The sequence below is a fragment of the Manacus vitellinus genome, unplaced genomic scaffold, assembly GCF_001715985.3.
Source record: "Manacus vitellinus isolate BGI_N305 unplaced genomic scaffold, ASM171598v3 scaffold_48_pilon, whole genome shotgun sequence".
Classification (NCBI taxonomy): domain Eukaryota; kingdom Metazoa; phylum Chordata; class Aves; order Passeriformes; family Pipridae; genus Manacus; species Manacus vitellinus.
Window position 1 is genome coordinate 3,043,397 of NW_021940593.1, and position 19,582 is coordinate 3,062,978.

Genomic DNA, 19,582 nt, shown 5'->3' on the forward strand with positions numbered 1-19,582 from the left:
CGGCCCGCGGGCCTTGAGTATCTCCTGGCCCCTTGGTGCGCACCCGCCGAGCTACTCGCCGGGCCCTTGCGGGCACTTAAGCCCTCGGAGCGGACCCGGCCGCTCGCCAGGTTTTATCTGTGCTAGAGACAGCCCGTTTCAGGCACCTTTGTTTTATTTCTGCCTTTCCACGCGTTTGAGTGTAAATGTCATGAAAACCTGTAAATTTCAGGAGGTTTGCCTGGCTCTCAAAGGCCGATACTGTACAACAGAGGTAACGGTGGCATTTGCGCTGCGTAATTATTGACCCGAACCGTGCCTGAGATAGCGTTACTTGTTTTAAATGCTGTTGCACAACCGAATGGGATGAAGGAGTTGGGGTGGTTGGAGGGCAGAATAGAGTCCCAATTACCTAATGTTTTCTAAGAAGTGAGCTTCACCTGCTTGACTGTGGTTTCCGCTTGCAAAGCTGCTCGTGGTTTATGTGCTTCATTCAGTGGGCCGATAGTTTTGGCTTGTTTTTCTTTTGGAGTGGAGGGTGTACACTGCTGGTACAGAGGATGTTGGCAAAGGCATTAATAAAAAATGGGTTGTAGTGATGGAAGGCCGTGCTTATTAAAACAATGAAAGCACTGAGGATGACTTGGGTAATAGTTTGCATCCAGGTTGTGTTCCTAAGGGCAGCTTGCTGTCATTTATAAGCTTGCAAGAATTAGAACAGTTCCTATACATTAGGAACTGAGAAGAAAAACTTTGTGAGGATGGGAGAAGAGCATGCTCCTAATCAGACTGCAAATATCCTTCTTGTCTCAGGGAAGCAGGGGGAACAACTGATGGGAGCAGTCCTAGAAGCCTCTGTGTTTAGGAGGAGACAAGGTTAGGTTATTGTGATTTCTGACAAGATTAAACTTGAAAAGTGCCTGGTGACTGGCCGGTCACAGTTCTTTCTCCAATTTGCGTGCGTCTCAGGCTGATGAAATTTTGAAATCGTTTATTCCACTACTAAAAACCAGACGCCAGAACTTTACTGTATTTTTGTGAGATTTAATTCCTGGTAGTGACTTCGGAGTTAATTACTTCTGTGCATTTGTGCCCCTTGGAAGGCAGTGAGTAGCGCAGCTAATGCTTTTTGTTGTGAGAGGTGTGGGTGGTTGCAGGAGTGACCCCACATCGACTGATCACAGTGACTTGTCTTGTGCTGCTAACTGGCAAAATCCAACATTCTTTCTCCCTCAGGTGGCCTCTTTATGGCTTCAGTTAAGTTAAACTTGCCAGTCATAATCCCATGTTTTGTGGATGCTGTGGAGTGGTAGAAGTGATTTTTGTCAGCTTGACTGCTTGGCTTTTCCTGTTAGGCTTTTTGCACAGCCAGTTGTCCTGGATGACTCTTCAGCATGGCTTTTTGTTGTGGACAGTGACACTACTGGACTATCATAAACAACTCTTCTGCAATAGTATCCTCTTAATTGGCAGCAAAATGAGGAGAAAAATGCTTGAAAGTTACAAGCACTTCTGGAGACATAAAGCAGGGGTTTTCATGTTTGGAGTTATTACTCTGTCACTTTTGAATAATATAAATATTTTCTAAGCAGCAGAGGTAATGAGAAAATTGCTTCTTAAGACTGTCTTGGACTAACTTTTTGGGATGAAGCTCTCTCTCATATTGCCAGTTCCTGGAATGTAAATTGATCTGTGTCCTAACAAGGATCTTGTACTCCAGGTGGACGTAAGACCACCTCAGTTTCTTCTTGTGCTTCTCAGTGCAGATGGCAAAGGCCTGTTCTTCCTGCAGATAAAATCTGTCTGAGCTCTCTGGCAGATCCAAAAACTACCTCTGTAACCTGGATCTGGAAACACCCCGAGCAGTGTTCTAGATGTTTAGAGAAGAGGGGAGAAACTGATCTAAATAAATCTCTTTTCCATTAGGATATATCCAAAGAATACAGAAGAGAAAAAATTTCTATCATTGGCTTGTTGCTGTTCTCATCTTCTGATTTTTTGTTTACTTCTGTGTGCTGCCTCCTGGGACTTCCCTTCTCTTCTCTTTGCCTGTTAATTTTCCTGGAGTTTTAGCCGAACTGTTTTCCATTGTTTAGTGATTATGACATGGAAACAATTTTTCTGTCATGTTACACAAGCCTGTAGTGTCTTGTTTTGTAGTCACTTGTATCACTGTGTTTTTGTATTATACTAGAATTGGGAATTCTTTAATAGTGACTCAAAAGTTGCTCCTACCGCTTTTTTTTTTAAAGAAATAAAAAAACCTTGATATTCCACACCAGTTTCACTCTGTTAACAGATGCCTTGTGCGTGACCTTGTGAGTTTGGCAGCAAACTGTTGAATTGGCACCAGAGATCTCTTGAAACAGCATTTAAAATCATCTGAAAAGTGTTTTCCTTCCAGGTGCATTTTATGGTTGACTTAGAAAGATGAAGTGAGCATTCAGCTTTTCCAGATCTGTTTGTGAAACAAGAGAACAGTTGAGGACAAAACTTACTGCCTCTGAAACCCTGCAGATGATTTAAGGGAGAGTCTTTTGATTAAGTTAAAAAACTTCTCCTAAAATTTCATGATGTTTATTAAGGCAGTGCTAGAATTTAAAAAATAGACTGCTTTAAATGTATTATCAGTTGATATAATTCTCTACCCTGACACAGCTCCAGAGAAGCAGTGAAAAAAAGCTAATACAGTGGAGAAGACGTTGCTCTGTTATGAGAAAAAATACCTGAAGCTGTTTGTATGTATACAAGTTGCCCGAGTGTGTAACAGATGACTCTGGCCCTTGGGAGAAGAGGTAGAGGATCACAGCAATACAAGATAACAAATTAATCATCTCTGCTTGTTGTATTTCTATGTGAGGGCTGGCCCAAGGGATGGTCAGAAGGATCTGGGTTAGCTGCAGATGTGCAGAACAGCTCTTCTGACTGTGCTGCTGGATTTTAGTACAGACTTTTCCTACTTGCTGTGTGAGTCACAGAAATATCATCAAATGTGTTTTTTTTTTTTCTCTTCTGGTTTGCTAAGTTGACCTGGACTTTTGGAGAGGTGCAAGAAAAGATCACCTTCCTTAAGGTGCAGCACCTTAAAAGGGTGCTTCAGTTTCAGGAGTCATCCTTGGTCTTCATTAAAGTCCCTCCCTCCCCTGAGATTCCATAGGGAAATGGATCCAGTCTACCACCGTCCCTTCAGCACTCATTTAAAATTGTAGGTGAAGGTTTTTTCCATCGGTAGTGCATTGGCTAGCAGCCTGGGCAGTCCTTGTAATTGCTGCTTTCCTGAAAGCCCCAGAATGGGCAGTGCCTTGGTTTTGCCTGCTGCTGTTGTAGCTGCATGTGACATTTCATCAGGGATCACTAAACTTGTCGGGCTCAACTTGTCCCTGAGCTTGCTGAGTACCTCCTCCCTGCCACAGCCCTGCTCAAGTGAGCCAGGCAAAGGGTTTCCTTGGGAGAACCTGCTGCCTTGAATTTAAACTTTGGCTGGTTTTTTGATTAGATTGGGCTGTTGTGCTAAATTAAAGCGGATTTTCATAGAACCCCTTCTTTAATTTCACCTCCTCGCTTCTTTACCTTATTAAAAATCTGCATTACTCTGGCTAGTTTGTAAGGGGGAGATAAAGGGTGAGGACTCACTGGAGGGGTATAAAACACAGAATTCGCCACATGGTCTCTGGGGCTTTTATTGTTTTAGGGACTTTGGAAGCAGGGAAATATGCACAAAATTCTTCCATGTTAATGATGGTTTTCTGTATCTTAATATCACCTTGTTACAGGGAGGGTTTGTCACTCATTTGCGGGGGAAGTCTCAGTGTATGTTGGTCTCTTCTGCATCATTTACTAAAGAAAGGAACTCTGAAGAATTTCTGCATCTTTTACCCTTTAGTAAGACCCTAAAGGAATGCCTACTTTCCCTGATCTTAAATGACTGCAGACACTGTGCAGATATTTGTCTGATTCCACATACTGCTACCTCCAGGCCCTTGGGGATCAGCATGGTGCCTATGAGCTAACACAGTGTTTTAGCTGAGGAAGGGGCTTGGCATGGATTCTGGAAAAGTCTATGGGCAGGGGCAGAAAACCTTGATCCTTTTAGACCAATCTCACCTTGGCAATACAGCAAGGCAGTTGCTCATGGAAAGTAGCAAGAACTAACAAAGGGTTCTTGTCTCTAAAAAATAAATGTGTGCTATGATTCTTAAATATAATCTTCTTGGACCTTTGTTCTATCCTCTCCACAACAGTAGGATTTAATCTAAGATGGCTTTTATTACTGGAAGCGATATATTTAATAATTTTTCCGTTGCCAAACAGCTGGGTTTAGTTGTTTTTAGTTACAAGATGCATTATATTAAAAGCTACTCGTTGCCTCTGCCTTGGGGGCATCCTGCTTGAGTTGTTGGTGCTGGCTGTTGTTCTTCAGTGACTTTCCTGCAACTCAAACAGACAATACAAGTTTTTTCCTGCTACAGAGTGTACTTACAGCTGGTTTAATATGCTGAACTTTGAAACAATATACTACCCATGTTGATATCAGTTTCCCAAATAAAAGGTTAAAAAAAAAAAACAAAAACAAAAAACAACCAACCCAAAAAAACCCCCAAAACTCTGCCAAGCTAATCCTCACCCTTGTGTAGAAGGGACTTGGGTGAAGTAGAACTCTGATTGGTAGAAAGGAGTAGATTAACTGGGTGAGTGTCAAAGGAAAATATTCTTCTGAAGTATGGAGTTACTACTACAGAACAAAAACATTTATTGGAAAGTAAAGATGTTGCTGCAAGCATGAAGACTTTTACTATTGAGTAGTTTTAATAGGACATTGTGGTCAAAAAATTGACAGTCTCTCGTTTTTTTTCTTTTATTCTAGTTGAATGGATTGCTGCAGTCTCCTTAGCTGCTGGAGCAGCTGCTGTTGGGTATCTAGCTTACAAAAAATTTCTCTCTAAAGACAAATGCTGCAAAGCAATGGTGAATCCCCATATTCAGAAGGATAACCCCAAGGTAGTCCATGCTTTTGACATGGAAGATCTGGGAGACAAGGCTGTGTACTGTCGTTGTTGGAGGTCTAAGAAGGTAAGAGATGACTGAATGGTCCAATGTAGTTCATGTGCATGCATCTTTCAGCAAAACTATTTTTAAACTGCTTTATTTAGAGGAAACTAACTTCTTTTTCACCTAAACTATTCTGCAGTGAGATGTAGCAGTATTTTAATCCATAAAACTATGCAGATTTATGCTGGTGCTCAGAGTAAAGACTGCAGATCAGTGCTAATAATGGAAGAATGTTTCTGTAGCTGTGCAGAAGAAGATCTCTTTAAAGGAGAGCCACTGTCTCGAGCATGATCATGAATGACAGATAACATTTCATGTGACATTTTGTGTGCTACCTGTGCTAATACTGTGGCTTATCCAAAACTGTTGGCCTGTTGGCAGTAGGAGCTCAGGAACCACAGTCTGAGAGGACCTTAAATACCTTTTTTTGGAGAAAGTTGGAAGCCTACTCAGTCATAAGCTTGCTACTAGTACATAGTGCATGGCAGTGCAATCACAATGGCATAGTTTGAACTCCTGTTTTTAAGCAATTAAAACTCTGGCCTAGACACTGGTCCAGCTTACTTGCATTTGAAGTTGAATTGCCTCAGTTGCCTAAAATTAGTGGTAACCTAGCCTTTCAATAACACTCCCTCAGATTTAAATCTGACCTTAGAGATGCGTGACTCTTGATGTAGCTGAGATGTGTACAGTTTATCTATAGTGGGAGTTCTGGGATGTGCAATGAGAGAAGGCGAATTGCACGATTTAGTCCTGTCTATTTATCTCTAGTGCATGTTTGAAAGGTTTCTTAGAATATGCTAATGTGTGGAGACTGAAATCATACAGGCCTTCGAAGCCAGATAACTGCCTTGAAATTTAGCTCTCTGTACATCAGTGAACTGAATAACAGACTTGTCAAGTCTTAGACACTGGTCTAATCAGGCCATACTCAGCTGTTTTCCAGGTGCTATAACTTCTGGTTCTTGCTGTTGTCAGATCTGACTTCATTACCTTGTGGGTAACTCAGGAGCTTGCACATTTGTAGCAGGATTTGGTTTAACAGTAAAATACTGCTGAGAATTAAGCAGCATCATGACTCGATTCTGAAATAATCCTGTGGAGATGGTCTTGTCTTCTCTGTTCTGTCTAGGGTCTGAACTGAAAAACATCCAAAACTAACTTGAACCTTGGCATTTGTGCTTTCTGCTTCCTACTCGATTTTCTGAACAGAAGTAGAAGATAGTGTCTGGTTATAGTGGTTGCACTGCAGCTCCTGCCAGTTATTTGCCATTGTTTGATATTATCTTTTTTGTGTGTAAAATAAAAACCTTAAGAAGTACATTTTTGCACAGTTCAGGAACATATTGTCCTACTGAATTAGGGCTCTAATCACACAAAAGGAAGTAGATGGGGCTATAATGTGAGCGTTCTTAGAACTCTGATCTGAAAAGTCTTGTAAAGGCATTAAGGAAGTCAGTGGAAATTTTGGGAAGCATTTGTTTTCTTTTACTGGTGTTTAATGATGAGTATGTGAGTTAGAATGTTCTGTTCCAAAGAGAGCAGATTACAGTTTTGCTGCCTTCCTCTTGCCCTGATGGCCTGACCTCGAAGGATGGGTAGCTTAATCTTTAAGATGGTGTATGTGCTTCTTCTCATGTTCCAGTATTGCCAAGCAGTAATCAAATACATCATTCTCACCTACTTGTCATCTTTGGAAATTGTCAGATAGCATTATCTGGTTCTCACAGTTCTCAAACTGTTAAAATTTGTAATAATATGGTGTCAAAATGTGGAATGTGTGTGCTTCCAGTGTGGGAAATCAAAATTACTTCAAATGCATGAAGTACCTGCTGTGTTTTTGTTACATAAGTGGTGTGTAAAATTTAGAAGAGATGTCCTTTTGTATCAAGGTGTGTACTTCTCATCAGATTTCACCTCACCTGAGGCATGAAGCTGTTAATAGAGCCACTAGTGTTAGGAACCATAGGCTACTCTGCTGCCCTTACACCTCAGGGTGTTCCTCCTCTACAGGGAATAACAAAACAGTTGGACTATACCAGGGTGTTTTGGAGTAACTCTTGAAAAAGAGCAGGATTATTTGCAGCTGGTTTTTTTTGGTTTTGGGTTTTTTTTCCAAAATAGTGTACTTCAGAGGCTTTTGTGCTGGCCAGTGTCTTTGTGGAGTGTATGTGTTTAAAAAACCCCCACATATGGCATCGTCAAATAAATCTGTCTTGGGGTGTAATTATCTGTTAATAATAGGTTAATAAATGACCCTTTTCTGTTCAGTGGAGTTGTCAAGTTTTGTGAAGAAACCCAGTGTTCAAACTTATCAGTGTAGAGGCAGTAGTTTTGTCTTGAAACTAAACTGTAATTAAAGTTAGAACACTTGTTTTCTTCCTTGTCTTCATTTTTAACTGTGTGAGTTAGGGGAGGGGAGACTTAATTTCCTTTCTTTTACAATGACCTGCAGCCTCTGTGTCTTCCAGAGAAGTGTTAGTCCCCAGTCTGTGGGTTGAGGAATATTGCTGCAGACTATCAGCAGAAATATAGGTAGAGAATCCAAGCCTGTTTGGTGTGAAGGGAAATCAGCTGAGCTGTCCAGATAGTGCACAATTCCCTCAGGGTTTGAGCTTTGACCACTATTGCTAGCTTGCTTTATGTTAATCAGGGATGAACACGTTGTGTCAGGCCAGGGATTCATCTATTCAGTACCTGGGCTTCAAGGTGACCACCAAGCAGGTGCTCCAGAAAAGGGGGTTTGGTTTGGTCTCTTTCCTGAGAAACTGAAATCTGGTGTTCCAGCCCCTGGGAGCCAGTGTTTCTGGGCCCAGCTGACCAGCAGGATGAATTCAGAGCAGTCAGCATTGGTAGCTGTTAAAGATGTCTTGATGCTATCTGAAGCCTATGAATCCTGCTATTTTTGTCACCTGCACAGTTGAAGTGATGATGTTGCTGTAGCTGGACCTTGGGCTTGCCTCCTTGGAGCTTGCAAATGTTAATGTCTGATGGAAGCTGTGTTGATGCTTCTGTGAAGACCAGCTTACTGCAGTGTTGCATGGAAAAACAACTGGCCCAGGAACTTCTGGGTTGGAAGCTGGTCGGTGTCTCATGAACATAAATTCCTGTTTGCTCAGATTTTGTCCAAGTATCTGTCACTATTTACTCATTGAGTCACAAATGACTGATGGGATGATAAAGTTTCTGCATGGATCAGCTTACATGAGCATTCTCTGAATTCAAGGTTTCTTTATTCATAAACATCACCTGAGACTTTTGGTGTAGGTTTTAACATTTTGTAACTGAAAAAACAAAAAACCCCACCTGACCTCTCCTTCCCTTCCAACACTACCCTACAGAGCAGGTGAGGTTATTTTTAAAGCTCTGTATATTGTTTCATTATATTGGTTTTGTGCAGTACTTTGAAATTTTTTATTCTAAGCATGGGTGATAGGGTATTAATGTTTTAAAAGGCTGTGACTCAGGCATGAACATTGGGATTGGTGGAGCACTGAAGACCAACTGTGATGGTACTGCAAGGGAATACTGCTGTTGCAAAGGCAAAAATGAAGTAGTGCCCAACTTCGATTCCCATTACTTCTAAGCAAACAAAATAGTAACTGAATGCAAAATACCAGTGTGTGACTTCTGTGATTGTCTCCAGAGTTTCCTATAAGAGGAGGCATAGCCCTGAAATACATCCTTGAGAAGTGGTGGGATCTAACCTCATTCTTGCTGCCTCACAGAATGTCTTTTGGCTCTTGTGTGTGAAAAGGGCTGCCCAGAAACAGAGTGGTTGTCACCAGTCTGGGACTTGGGCAGTTACAGCTGGCTAGAGTTGTCCCTGTAGTTCTTGCTCTGACCAGCCTGTTCTAGGGTGGGGTTTGGCTTTTTTTTTTTTTTTTAAAAGGAACAAACATTTCTTGAAATTACTTCCAACTGACATGGCTGTTCAGGGCAGCACTGAGGAAGTGCAGCTTATTTCCCTTAGCCAGTCAGAGTATAATGTGGAAGCCAGCTTGTGCAAAGGGATGGTTGTGTGGATGAGATAAGCTGGGTCAGGATGGAGCAAAGCTGGCTCACCACTCCAGCTGGCTGGAGTCAGGACTAGTATGTACCTGTGTCTCTCATTTAAGAGGTGAGCTAAGGAAACTGTCCTTTTTCTTATCATATGCTATGGAAAAACAGGGAAACAATGGAGCTAAGGATCTCTTCGTGTTTCTCTTTCTCACCCCACTTACCATCTGGTACTGCACTCAACTCTGGCTGTCACCTGGGAAAATGGAGTGTGGGGCAAGGTTGAGAGCAAGGTGCTCCAGGTAGGTTATAGTTGAAGGTCTGCTCAGGCTGCACTTTCCTTATGCTGGCCTGAGGCAGGAACACCAGAGTTCAGGTTAGTGGCTGCTTTTCTAGAATGAGTCTCTTGTCCACTCTATAGTAACAAGGGTAAATCTAGCATTCAGCCAAAACTCTGGGACACCTGAATTGCCAGCACAAAAGTTGTAGTCTGGGGTCACAGTGGATTTAATGAGAAGATGTCTAACAAACTTTCAGTCTAGGTTCTTAATTCTGTCTCTGGATGTACTTTAGATGTGTTTATATTTTCTTTTTTCAGTTCCCACTTTGTGATGGCTCTCACACAAAGCACAACGAGGAAACTGGCGACAACGTTGGGCCTCTGATCATCAAGAGGAAGGAGGCGTAGAGTGGACAGTAGAAGCTACAAAATGAATGTCTGACAAATCCTCTGCTCACTTGTAATTGGGGGGAAAAAAAACCCACAAATCCTTTGTCGTGTCACTGAAGACTTCCCAATGTAGTATATACATTAGGCTTCAGCATGTGTATTTTCTCTGGTGCTTGTTGTCCTTCAATCACTACAATGCATAATTTACTAAATAGTCATGGTTTAAATTTTTGGTCCTGTAAAGTGTGTGTACCCCTCTCACTGAGTATGAAACTAAAATGACGCACAGAATGTACTTCATTGGGAAATGGGTAATAAATTATTTTCAAATACATGTATATCGAAAGGTAGATCCTAAAATCTTGGAGAGGTTCTAAAGTCACAAAGCTGGGTAGATTTCCATGTAAAATAGGGAAATAGGTATTAAATTATTATTGGGAAATAGGTATTAAATTATTTTCAAATACATGTATATCGAAAGGTAGATCCTAAAATCTTGGAGAGGTTTTAAAGTCACAAAGCTGGGTAGATTTCCATGTAAAAGGCAGTGGCAGGGAAGAAATCATGGTCTCAAAATGCAGCTTAATCTCTGATTATGCTGCCTTTTCTGCAGGTGTCATGTTTGGCCTGTTACACTACTGTGCTGCGTGGCTTCTGTAGAAGAATGAATTCAAAATTGCTAGCTATGAACAGGCAACAGAAAAGGCTGATAATAAGATTGGGTTAGAGGGCAACTTTACCTTTGATTTTACAGCAGTGTTGAAACTTGACCCTACTTCCATATGGTATCAAGAACATATTATCCAAACCTGTATTTAGAATAGGATTAGGAAAATGGTCTCTGCAAGAGCTTTCTTAATAGACTAGGGAATGACACAAAGTGCACTAAGGGGGGTGGCAGGGTTGTCTTTGCTGCCAGAAAACCTTAGTTTCACCTGCAGTCTCAGAGTGAAGCCAACTTCCCCAGACCACAGGACACTTCTGTGGGGAGGTTATGCCAATTGAGTCCAGAATCTATTAAAAAAACTAAACCCCCACACATCATCACCAGAGCTGGAGAGCTCTTCCCGCTGTGGAGGGAGGAGGCATACCTTTCTTACTATGTGGCCTTAGGCTCTATGTGTCTTAAATAACTCCTGCCTCCCTGGGCTGTTAATGTGGTTTAGCTGATTTTGCCAAAAAAAACCTGGCATGGACAAGGAAAGGCTTTGGGAACAGATAGAAACAGAAAAGGAAGGAAGGAAAAGACAGAGCTCTTACCCTCCTTTCCTATGGCACTTGTCTGCTTGTCTGGCAGGGTTGCATTAATGGCTGTCATGTTGGTTTCCTTAAATTAAATAGCTTTGATTTATTAACATGTAAATGACTACAAAGCAAAACCCAAAGAGTGGGGTGGCAGAATGCAGTTTTTTAATAAACCCAGTCTGTTTAACTGCGGCCTTTGCAAGATTGAGCACTTGATGTCCTGGGACAGAAACTACCTCAGGGCTGGATGAAAGGCCTTGCTAAGAAGCTGACATTTTAACCTGCACCCTTAAGGGTTCTTCAGATGATTGGAGCAGTAAAGGTGTTTTTTTTTTAAGGGTTGTTGGTATGACTGGTTAATACTGAGGATGATGTTTTGCATATTCTCGATGTGAAGCTTTCAGAGGCTGAGGTCTTGGCCAGCTGGTCTGCACTTGGGCAGAAGGCTCAAAAAGTAGAAAAGGCGGCATAGGTAGAGAAAGGATTTGTAGGTGGAGTGTTGTAGTAGGGGCACCTCTACTTGAAATTGCAGTCAAATATGTTAGTTTGTCTTTTCTGCCTGTCTTGAGTGTAAAGGTACTGGATATTTTTTTTACTTGGCCAAGTACCAATGCATATGGAGAGTTGTTTTAACCTTAAATTATTGAATACCTTGCTTTTATCCAAAGCAAAGTAACTTCTGTATTATTATGACACTGAATATTTCTGTATTTTTGTCAAATACACATTTGAGCTCATCTTAATCTCGAGGCTGTAATGTCTGTGTTCTCATGGGTGTCCATTCTTTCAACAGTTACACTGTGAGTAGTGCTGTACACCAGTGCTGCTGTAGTCATAAACCCATGTCTGGGGTGGGTTTTCCTTTTGAGACTCCTTTTTCTGTCAGCAGCAAAGCCTGGCTGCATCTGAAGGAATAGAAGTTCACTGAAAACTGCATTAATGGTCTGAGAGATGAAGTCTTATAGTTTCAGATGAGTCTCCCTAGTCAAAAGTATTTCCTGGAGTTTGGGCATCAAGGAAGTGGGCCCCGTGGGAAGTTTTTATTCCTGGGAAGCAAAGTTGTAGAAGCTGAGTCTGTGTTGACTTTTACACCCTGGTGACTTTTGTTTTGCGTGTCACATTTTTGAATGTTGATTTGAAGTGGTCAGATCTTATTTTGAGGTATGTACTATTTCCTGTACTGTACCTAAAAATTCTCATTATGTATGTGATCTTTTTGAACATGATAATGAGAACAGATACTTGGATTTGAGTAAACAAACGTGCCAGCAGTCTCGATGAGCATCACAGAGCACACTTCATTTTTTCCCTTAGTACCATAATAGGGTACCATGTTCTGATGGGCTGAGTGCTTGCCTGTTCTGGTGTTTTCTGAAATCTCTTTAGTGCTTTCCTCACATAATCTCTGGAGTATGAAGTGAGTTGGTTACATTTCTACAAAGTTTTAACCATTTAAAAAATCCTGCACATGTGCAATTTTGACCTTACATTGGAACTCCTATTGGAAATGTGGTACAAATCCTCTTGAAAACAGTGAAGAATTCCTCCCCCAGAGTAAAACTTTCTGTTCCTCAACATGTAAGTGGTTCTTGGGAAGGTGAACAAATTAAAATACCGATTCTTGAGTAACTGAGTGTGACTCATCAGTCTAAATGTCAAATATTTGAGTGCTTCTAGAGTCAGCATCCTTAAAGAGGAGAGGCTGAGCACTGTTAACCTGAAGGCTAATGATGTGGTGGAGGCCAGCACTGCAGTCACACGCTGCTCTGCTGGGAGGAAAGAGATGCTGTGCAGTGGGGCCTCCATGAGGGCAGGGCTGCTTTAGGAGCTTTCTCTGCAGCCATATATTTAGGGGGTTTCAGCAGCAGTGCTGGCTGGCTGAGTCCAGGCATCTAGACGTGCTGCATAAGTGTGTTAGGGACTGAGCAGCTTTTCATGCACAGAGACTCGTGCACTTTGAGTCCAGGAGTTGTATCCCCAACAGCTGGCTTCAGAGCTGACTGCAGGCCTTGCTAAAGTCACCATACTGTTGCAGTTCTGGCGCTGCTGGGGTCTGTAAAAACTTTGTGCAGTTGTGCAGCAGTTAGACTGGGATCTTCCTTTCAGTGCAACGCTGCTAAAGACATGGAAACATGAGTTCAGTGCTGTATGACAGTTGCTCAGTCCAACAAATTGAAAAACATTGTATAATAGCAGGAAAGGATAAGAACATAGGCATGAAACTAAACATTGGTGTTGCAAAGAAACTTTGTCAGCTGGCTTTTGTTTCAAGTCCTGAAGCTTCGAGGCTGACAAAACCCACCCTGAGCCCTGGCTGGATTAGACAGAGGAGTACAGTCTCCTGTCTGCATGTGGGCAGAGAGGGGATGTCCAACACCACTGCCAGCAGGCTGAGTTTATTGGTGGTCAACATCTCTATTTCATGCAGACCTACTGAAAAGACTAAATGCCTTTTCCTTGTGCTGACACACATTCAGCCCAGCAGGGTTAGATACCTGTTTCCTTAATTGCTTTCTGCACCCAGACTTGTCTGCTCCAGTTTTCCTGCATGGATGAGCAGCTTCTCTGCACTGTCAGGTGAATAATCATTTTCCTAGAGCCATGCTTAATTTAGGATGGGTACCAGGGGCTGCTGTTTGAAGCTCTCAACTGCTTGTTTTCTGTAGCTGCGCTGCCAGCAGTGTGTGGTGCATTTCTAGGTACGATGATTTCCAAGCTGCCTAATGCTGAGACTAATGCAGAGATCAGCTGAATAAACTCTAATAAACATATAAGTAAAGAAAGAAGAAGAGGAAAAATGAGAAAAAAAAAAAGGTGGCAGATGGGAGGAGAGCATAAGCTAGAAGATTTATCATGTACAAGCACTATGTGGTAGCAAAAAGGGCTAAATCAAGTGACAAAATGGTGTGTTGCATTTCATTATACACCTTACCAGAGCCAAGTGTAAGATGTACAAAGTGTCTATTCATTAGTGTCTGGCACTAGGCAGTTCTATTAGCCAAAATTCTTGCTCCTCAGAGTTGAAGGTGTTACATGCTCCAGCAAACATCTGTGGTTTTTCTTTCTGAATTGTTTGTGAAATCCCACAGTACTGGACAGAAAGCAACACACACCTGTGCCATGAGTCCTGCTAATGGTCTAATGTTCCTCCACACCCCCCTTTGTGAACTGTTTAATTAGATATGCAATTAGAATAAATAGAAGGGAGTATTTAACAGTATGGTCACAGAAGTCAGTAAAATCACAGTAGGTTTACATGATGCAGTCCACCTTTGCCATGTACAGTTTGGACTGGTAAGAAAGGATTTATCAGGCATCTCAAGCAACGTCTGTTTCCTTTGATACACAGAAGCTGAAGGTCTCACATAAGCACATAGAGATCATGTGTCTTGTTATGTTTTTCCCAGCTGAAGACTGAACAGTCTCTCCTGTCCAATTTGATACTGCACTGCCCTTAATCCACCCTGCTCTGCATCCTTTTTGTTATGCAGACTGCAGTTTTCTTTTGCTGTGGCCTTAATGTGTGGCACATTTATACAAAAAATAAAGTGCCTTCTGCTCTCTGGGAGAAGCCTGTGCAAAAGAAAAAGGAGCTTTCTGAGTGTCCCAGAAATTACAACTTTAATGTGTGAAGCATTCAAAATTCAGTGTACTGCAAGGGTCTGCTCAGTAACTGCAATGTTTGTTCCATTCAGTCAAGTCAGCTGGCAACAGAAAGGCAGCAAAATGAATTATAAGGTAACTGACTGCATAACTTTTCTCAAATTCATTTCTACAACTGGCAAATATCACCAGACATGGGTATGACACGGTCAAGATGCACTGTCTGTTCGCTGCTGAGGCTCTTGCTCAAGACTTGGGTACCAAAACAGTGGTCAGTGCAGACTTTCACTGAAGTAATTAAATCTGTTGCTCTTTTCAAACAGTGTGATCTTGCTTTTTCAGTCTCATTCTTGGGTCCAACAGCTGTGCGGGTTAAATTACTTTTTAAGGGTTGTGATTCTGTTGCTTTGCAGATAAATTTTGGCAGTAGAATGCCATTTAATAGAAGAGACTTCTAATGCCAGTGGGTTTAAACAATAAATAGATGTTTAATTTTGCTGCACGGGGAGGCAATGTAAGTCCCCTCTAGGGAAAGACAAACAGGCATTTTAAATAAACCTCTTGGCCTGTTAATAACCCTAAATCAAGTCCTGGGGTTCTCCTAAAGCATTAGGATGTGACTCATAAAATGTCATCATGCATTTGTAAACCCTGAGCCAACCCCCTGATAGTGATACAACACTACTTGGAAAATCTTTAGAAGGACAAAGGGAGTATCTGTACCTACCTGTAAGCCAGGAGATGGTACCAAAGACTTTGATCTAATGTCTCTGTTTCAGAAAGAACCACAACTTCCTACTCAAGGATGTCAAAGCACACACATTTCTCATTGCCATTTTGTAGGGCTGGAGGCAGCTACAACATGTTGCATCTACATAGACTCTCCACAAATCATGTTTTAATTCCATCCTCCACCGATAATTAACGGTATATTCCTATTCACTGTGAGAGACCGAGCGTGGAAACTGGACTCATTTTGTGGCATGCTGAGGATACACAGAGCAACAAAATGATGTCTTTTTCCCTCAACAGCCTTCCTGCTGCTGCCCAATGTTTTGTTGGCTGCAGATGCACGCTGGGCCGATGATCTCAGACAACTGTTAACAGNACAAACAGGCATTTTAAATAAACCTCTTGGCCTGTTAATAACCCTAAATCAAGTCCTGGGGTTCTCCTAAAGCATTAGGATGTGACTCATAAAATGTCATCATGCATTTGTAAACCCTGAGCCAACCCCCTGATAGTGATACAACACTACTTGGAAAATCTTTAGAAGGACAAAGGGAGTATCTGTACCTACCTGTAAGCCAGGAGATGGTACCAAAGACTTTGATCTAATGTCTCTGTTTCAGAAAGAACCACAACTTCCTACTCAAGGATGTCAAAGCACACACATTTCTCATTGCCATTTTGTAGGGCTGGAGGCAGCTACAACATGTTGCATCTACATAGACTCCACAAATCATGTTTTAATTCCATCCTCCACCGATAATTAACGGTATATTCCTATTCACTGTGAGAGACCGAGCGTGGAAACTGGACTCATTTTGTGGCATGCTGAGGATACACAGAGCAACAAAATGATGTCTTTTTCCCTCAACAACCTTCCTGCTGCTGCCCAATGTTTTGTTGGCTGCAGATGCACGCTGGGCCGATGATCTCAGACAACTGTTAACAGCGACTTCAGGATCTCTTTCTTGGGCCGTGACAGCCAGTTCCAGTGTCAGCATCAAAGAGCTTTGCTTTGGATTGTTTTCCTCCAAGTGCACTTTCCTCCAACCACTTAGAGGTTTATCCACACTAAAGCTCCTATGCCAATATTGTGCCTTTTGTTCAGTTTTTTGAGATCCTGCAGGACTTCACTGTCATTGGCATGGTATTTGACTGCCCCAAGGAGGTCAGGAATACCCACAGACCCTGAGACTTTGTGCACGCTCCCTTCTGCGGGTTTTGTGTGAAGATGTTGAATAAAAGCAGTCTCAGCAAACATCCACTGCAGCGTCCTCTACCACAAAAGCCTTTCCATTTGCTTTACATCCCTTAACCTCCTCTCTTTTCAAAAATGAACCTTTCCTCCAAATGATCTGTTTAATTTCTTCAAGAAAATAAAGAAAAAAAAAATAAAACCCAAGAAAATAAAATTCAAGGATTCTGAGGAAGAAAAGAACTATTGAAATGAGCTTCTCACTTTTATAGTCCTTTTATCTTTCTAATTCAAAACAGACATCCCAAAATTTACAGCTGCGGTTCTGATTGTAGAAAAGGTGATCCAGAAATTACACAACTGCCATGAGTTAACCTCACAGTAATTTTTAAAATGTACTATATTATTCCCAGAGAATGTAGGTTGGCTTTTGACAGCATCCTTTTGTTTCCATTCTGGAAAACCCCAGATGTACCAGTTGCCAGGGAGGACGGTAGTGTCAATGAGTTTGCATCAGTTTGCCAAGTAAAATATTAATCATTGTTGCACCTGATGCTTAAGTGACAAGGCCATAACTAGGAAAGAAAGCAAGACAGCAACATTGAGTTTTACAGCCACAGAAGACAAGGGTAAGTTTAGATTTTCCTTTACTGAACAAGCACAAAACAGCACAGAACTTCTGTGAATTTACCAAAGGATTAAAAGCCCTGAGCGATTTTAAGAGGGCAACACTTCTGCTGTGAAAGGGCCAAGAAAAAAAACTGCAATGCAGCTACAACTTCCATGCTGCTGTGACAGTGTCTGCCTTGAGCTGGATGAGTGGGACAGGCCCTCCTGCCTGCAGGAGCCCCACTGCAAATGCTCTTGCCTGTCCAGCTGTTTTTGCTGATGGACATTTGTTCTCAGGTCCACATGTATGGTCCAGGCCAGCTCTGTTACCATCTGACGTGGCCGCCCACTGCAGGAAGTGGCTTTGTGGGGGCAGCAGGGCCGACCTCTCTGGCACAGACATTGCACAGAAAACACAAAAGCAGTTATTTTTGGTGAGGTGGGGATGAATTGGCTGTGAACCATGCGAAGGGACAGTGAAAAATCCAGCAGTGCTTGCTGTCAGCATACCTCTGGAGTACCAATATTTTGGCCAAGACCCAGCCCCACTATTTTGTTTACCTAATGTCCTCCTGCACTTCCACTGAAGTATGAGCTTATTTCCTGTACTAAACGACTGTGCATCTTGCAGTTAGTTATTAACTAGCTGTTGTGTTTGAAAAAGGGCTTTATTTCAGCAGAAAGTGATTCTTTTGTAATCCTCGGTCAGTTCAGGGGAGCTGTGCAACCTGCCAGTGAGACATCCTCTGGCAGCACAAACACACACCTGGTATTTTTTAGGCATTGTTAATCTGCACGTTTTCATCAGACTGAGTGAGGCAACATTGATTTCCAGCAACAGTGAGAAAGCGTAATCCAGAATTAAACACAATTTTGCCAAATGCATTTGGGGGGGAAGGGGGACTTGAGGAGGTTCCCAATCAAATGCCCCTCCTTCAGGAGCTGTTTGCAGCCCCTCTTGCTTTCCCTTGGAGTGCAGTTGCACAGCCATGAGAAGTTTCTTTGGGAATCCTGCTGGTAGGTTCAGCTTTCAGTGCAAACTCTTACAGTATCACACTCAGTGGGGAAATGAGTTATTTGCCTTTTCTGGTATTCTCTCTGTTTCATTTAGGAGAAGTTCCCAGATAAGATTAGTGAACTCTGTGTGCTGAACTGTGAGGGTGGAATGAGTGAGCAGAGGATGGTCTCGCTTCACTTGATTTCTATATGCATGAATCTGACTAAAGCAAATATCAGGGGAAAGGAAAGAGTTAGTGTTTGCTTATTCCAATTACTCATGCTTTATTATTTCTTTTAATCCTCTCCAGGCCTACTTCTGTTAGCTGCAAGGATATCTAGCAGCTATCTGTTGAGGACTAGGTGCTTGAATAGTCTTTAAATTCCAATTTTATTGCCTTTTAATTCTGTTCTTTTTTCCATTAAGATTTTGAGTTCAGGCAGATTGCAGGTTTAGAGGGGCAAGTTTGAAATGCCATCTCTCTTTTTCTCTCTGAGTTTAGACCCAGATTAGCTGAAGTATCTTGCATCTCTGCAGGGGGAAATATCTTTCTGTAAGGCTCAGGTTGGCATCCAAACCTTGCAGCAGCTGTTGCCACCGAGACCAGGAGCCTTCTCTCTGCCAAATGCATGCTACTTGTGGGTTTTTTTCACCATACTCCTCAGTAATTCTTGTGCAAGGGTTGGCCAGCTGTGCTATTTCTCTCCTGTGCCAGCAATCCCCTGGGAAAATTCAGCGTTGGGGATCTGAAGATAGGAGCTTACTCTTGCAGCCATCTGACTCCTAATCTTTAGAGCTGGACGGCAATGACTGACGAGAAGGGGATATTCATGAGGGAAAAACATTTCCTGATCAGCCTTGTTACTTCAGAAAGGATCTTGCTGAGTTGTTACCCGCCTCCCCCATCTTACCTAATTAAGAGTGTAAAACAAACTGTTTCATGAACAATGAACTAATATATTTTGATAGATTTATATATTTTGCTCCTTCCTCTCACTCTTCAATACTCTAATTTCCCCTGTGACCTTCCTGCTCCTGTGATACTTTAATTTCCCCACTAAATCCCTCAAATTGCCATCCACTTCTCCAAACCATGTGCCACGTCTCCCAACTATGGGATAGGGAAGAGGTGGTAAGTAATAGCTGAGCTGACCACATCATCGTTTCTCTGATGTCAGCACCAATTCCTGAATATGCATCAGCCCATTTTATAAAACCTGGGCAAACAATATATATCTGCTGAAATTCAGTTTCCTGTCTCTGGTCTTGATTTCCTGTCCTGTGTCATACTAATGCTAAACACAACTTGATACTGGCAGATACCACAGCAAAAGTGCAGATCTAATATTCACAGAGGTCTCCTAATTTTACAAAGGAATGAAACGGCAAAAAGAAAAAGCAGTAATTACAGGCTGATAAATAAAGCTGATATGTGCCATAGTGAAATGTTAATAAAACCTCCCTAGCCAGGCAGTGGGCTTTGGGGTCCTGAGAGTGAATGCAGGGC

At 42.0% G+C, this 19,582-nt stretch overlaps 1 protein-coding gene across 1 annotated transcript; it reads left to right on the plus strand.

Moving 5' to 3' along the window:
• Positions 1 to 2,734: 2,734 nt before the first annotated feature.
• CISD1 (CDGSH iron sulfur domain 1) lies at positions 2,735 to 14,865 on the plus strand. The gene is made up of 4 exons (XM_029962587.1): positions 2,735 to 2,774; positions 4,844 to 5,049; positions 9,626 to 10,008; positions 10,143 to 14,865. The coding sequence occupies exons 1-3, from the start codon at positions 2,750 to 2,752 to the stop codon at positions 9,713 to 9,715; spliced, it is 321 nt and encodes a 106-aa protein (XP_029818447.1). The 5' UTR covers positions 2,735 to 2,749; the 3' UTR covers positions 9,716 to 10,008; positions 10,143 to 14,865.
• The last annotated feature ends 4,717 nt before the right edge of the window (positions 14,866 to 19,582 follow it).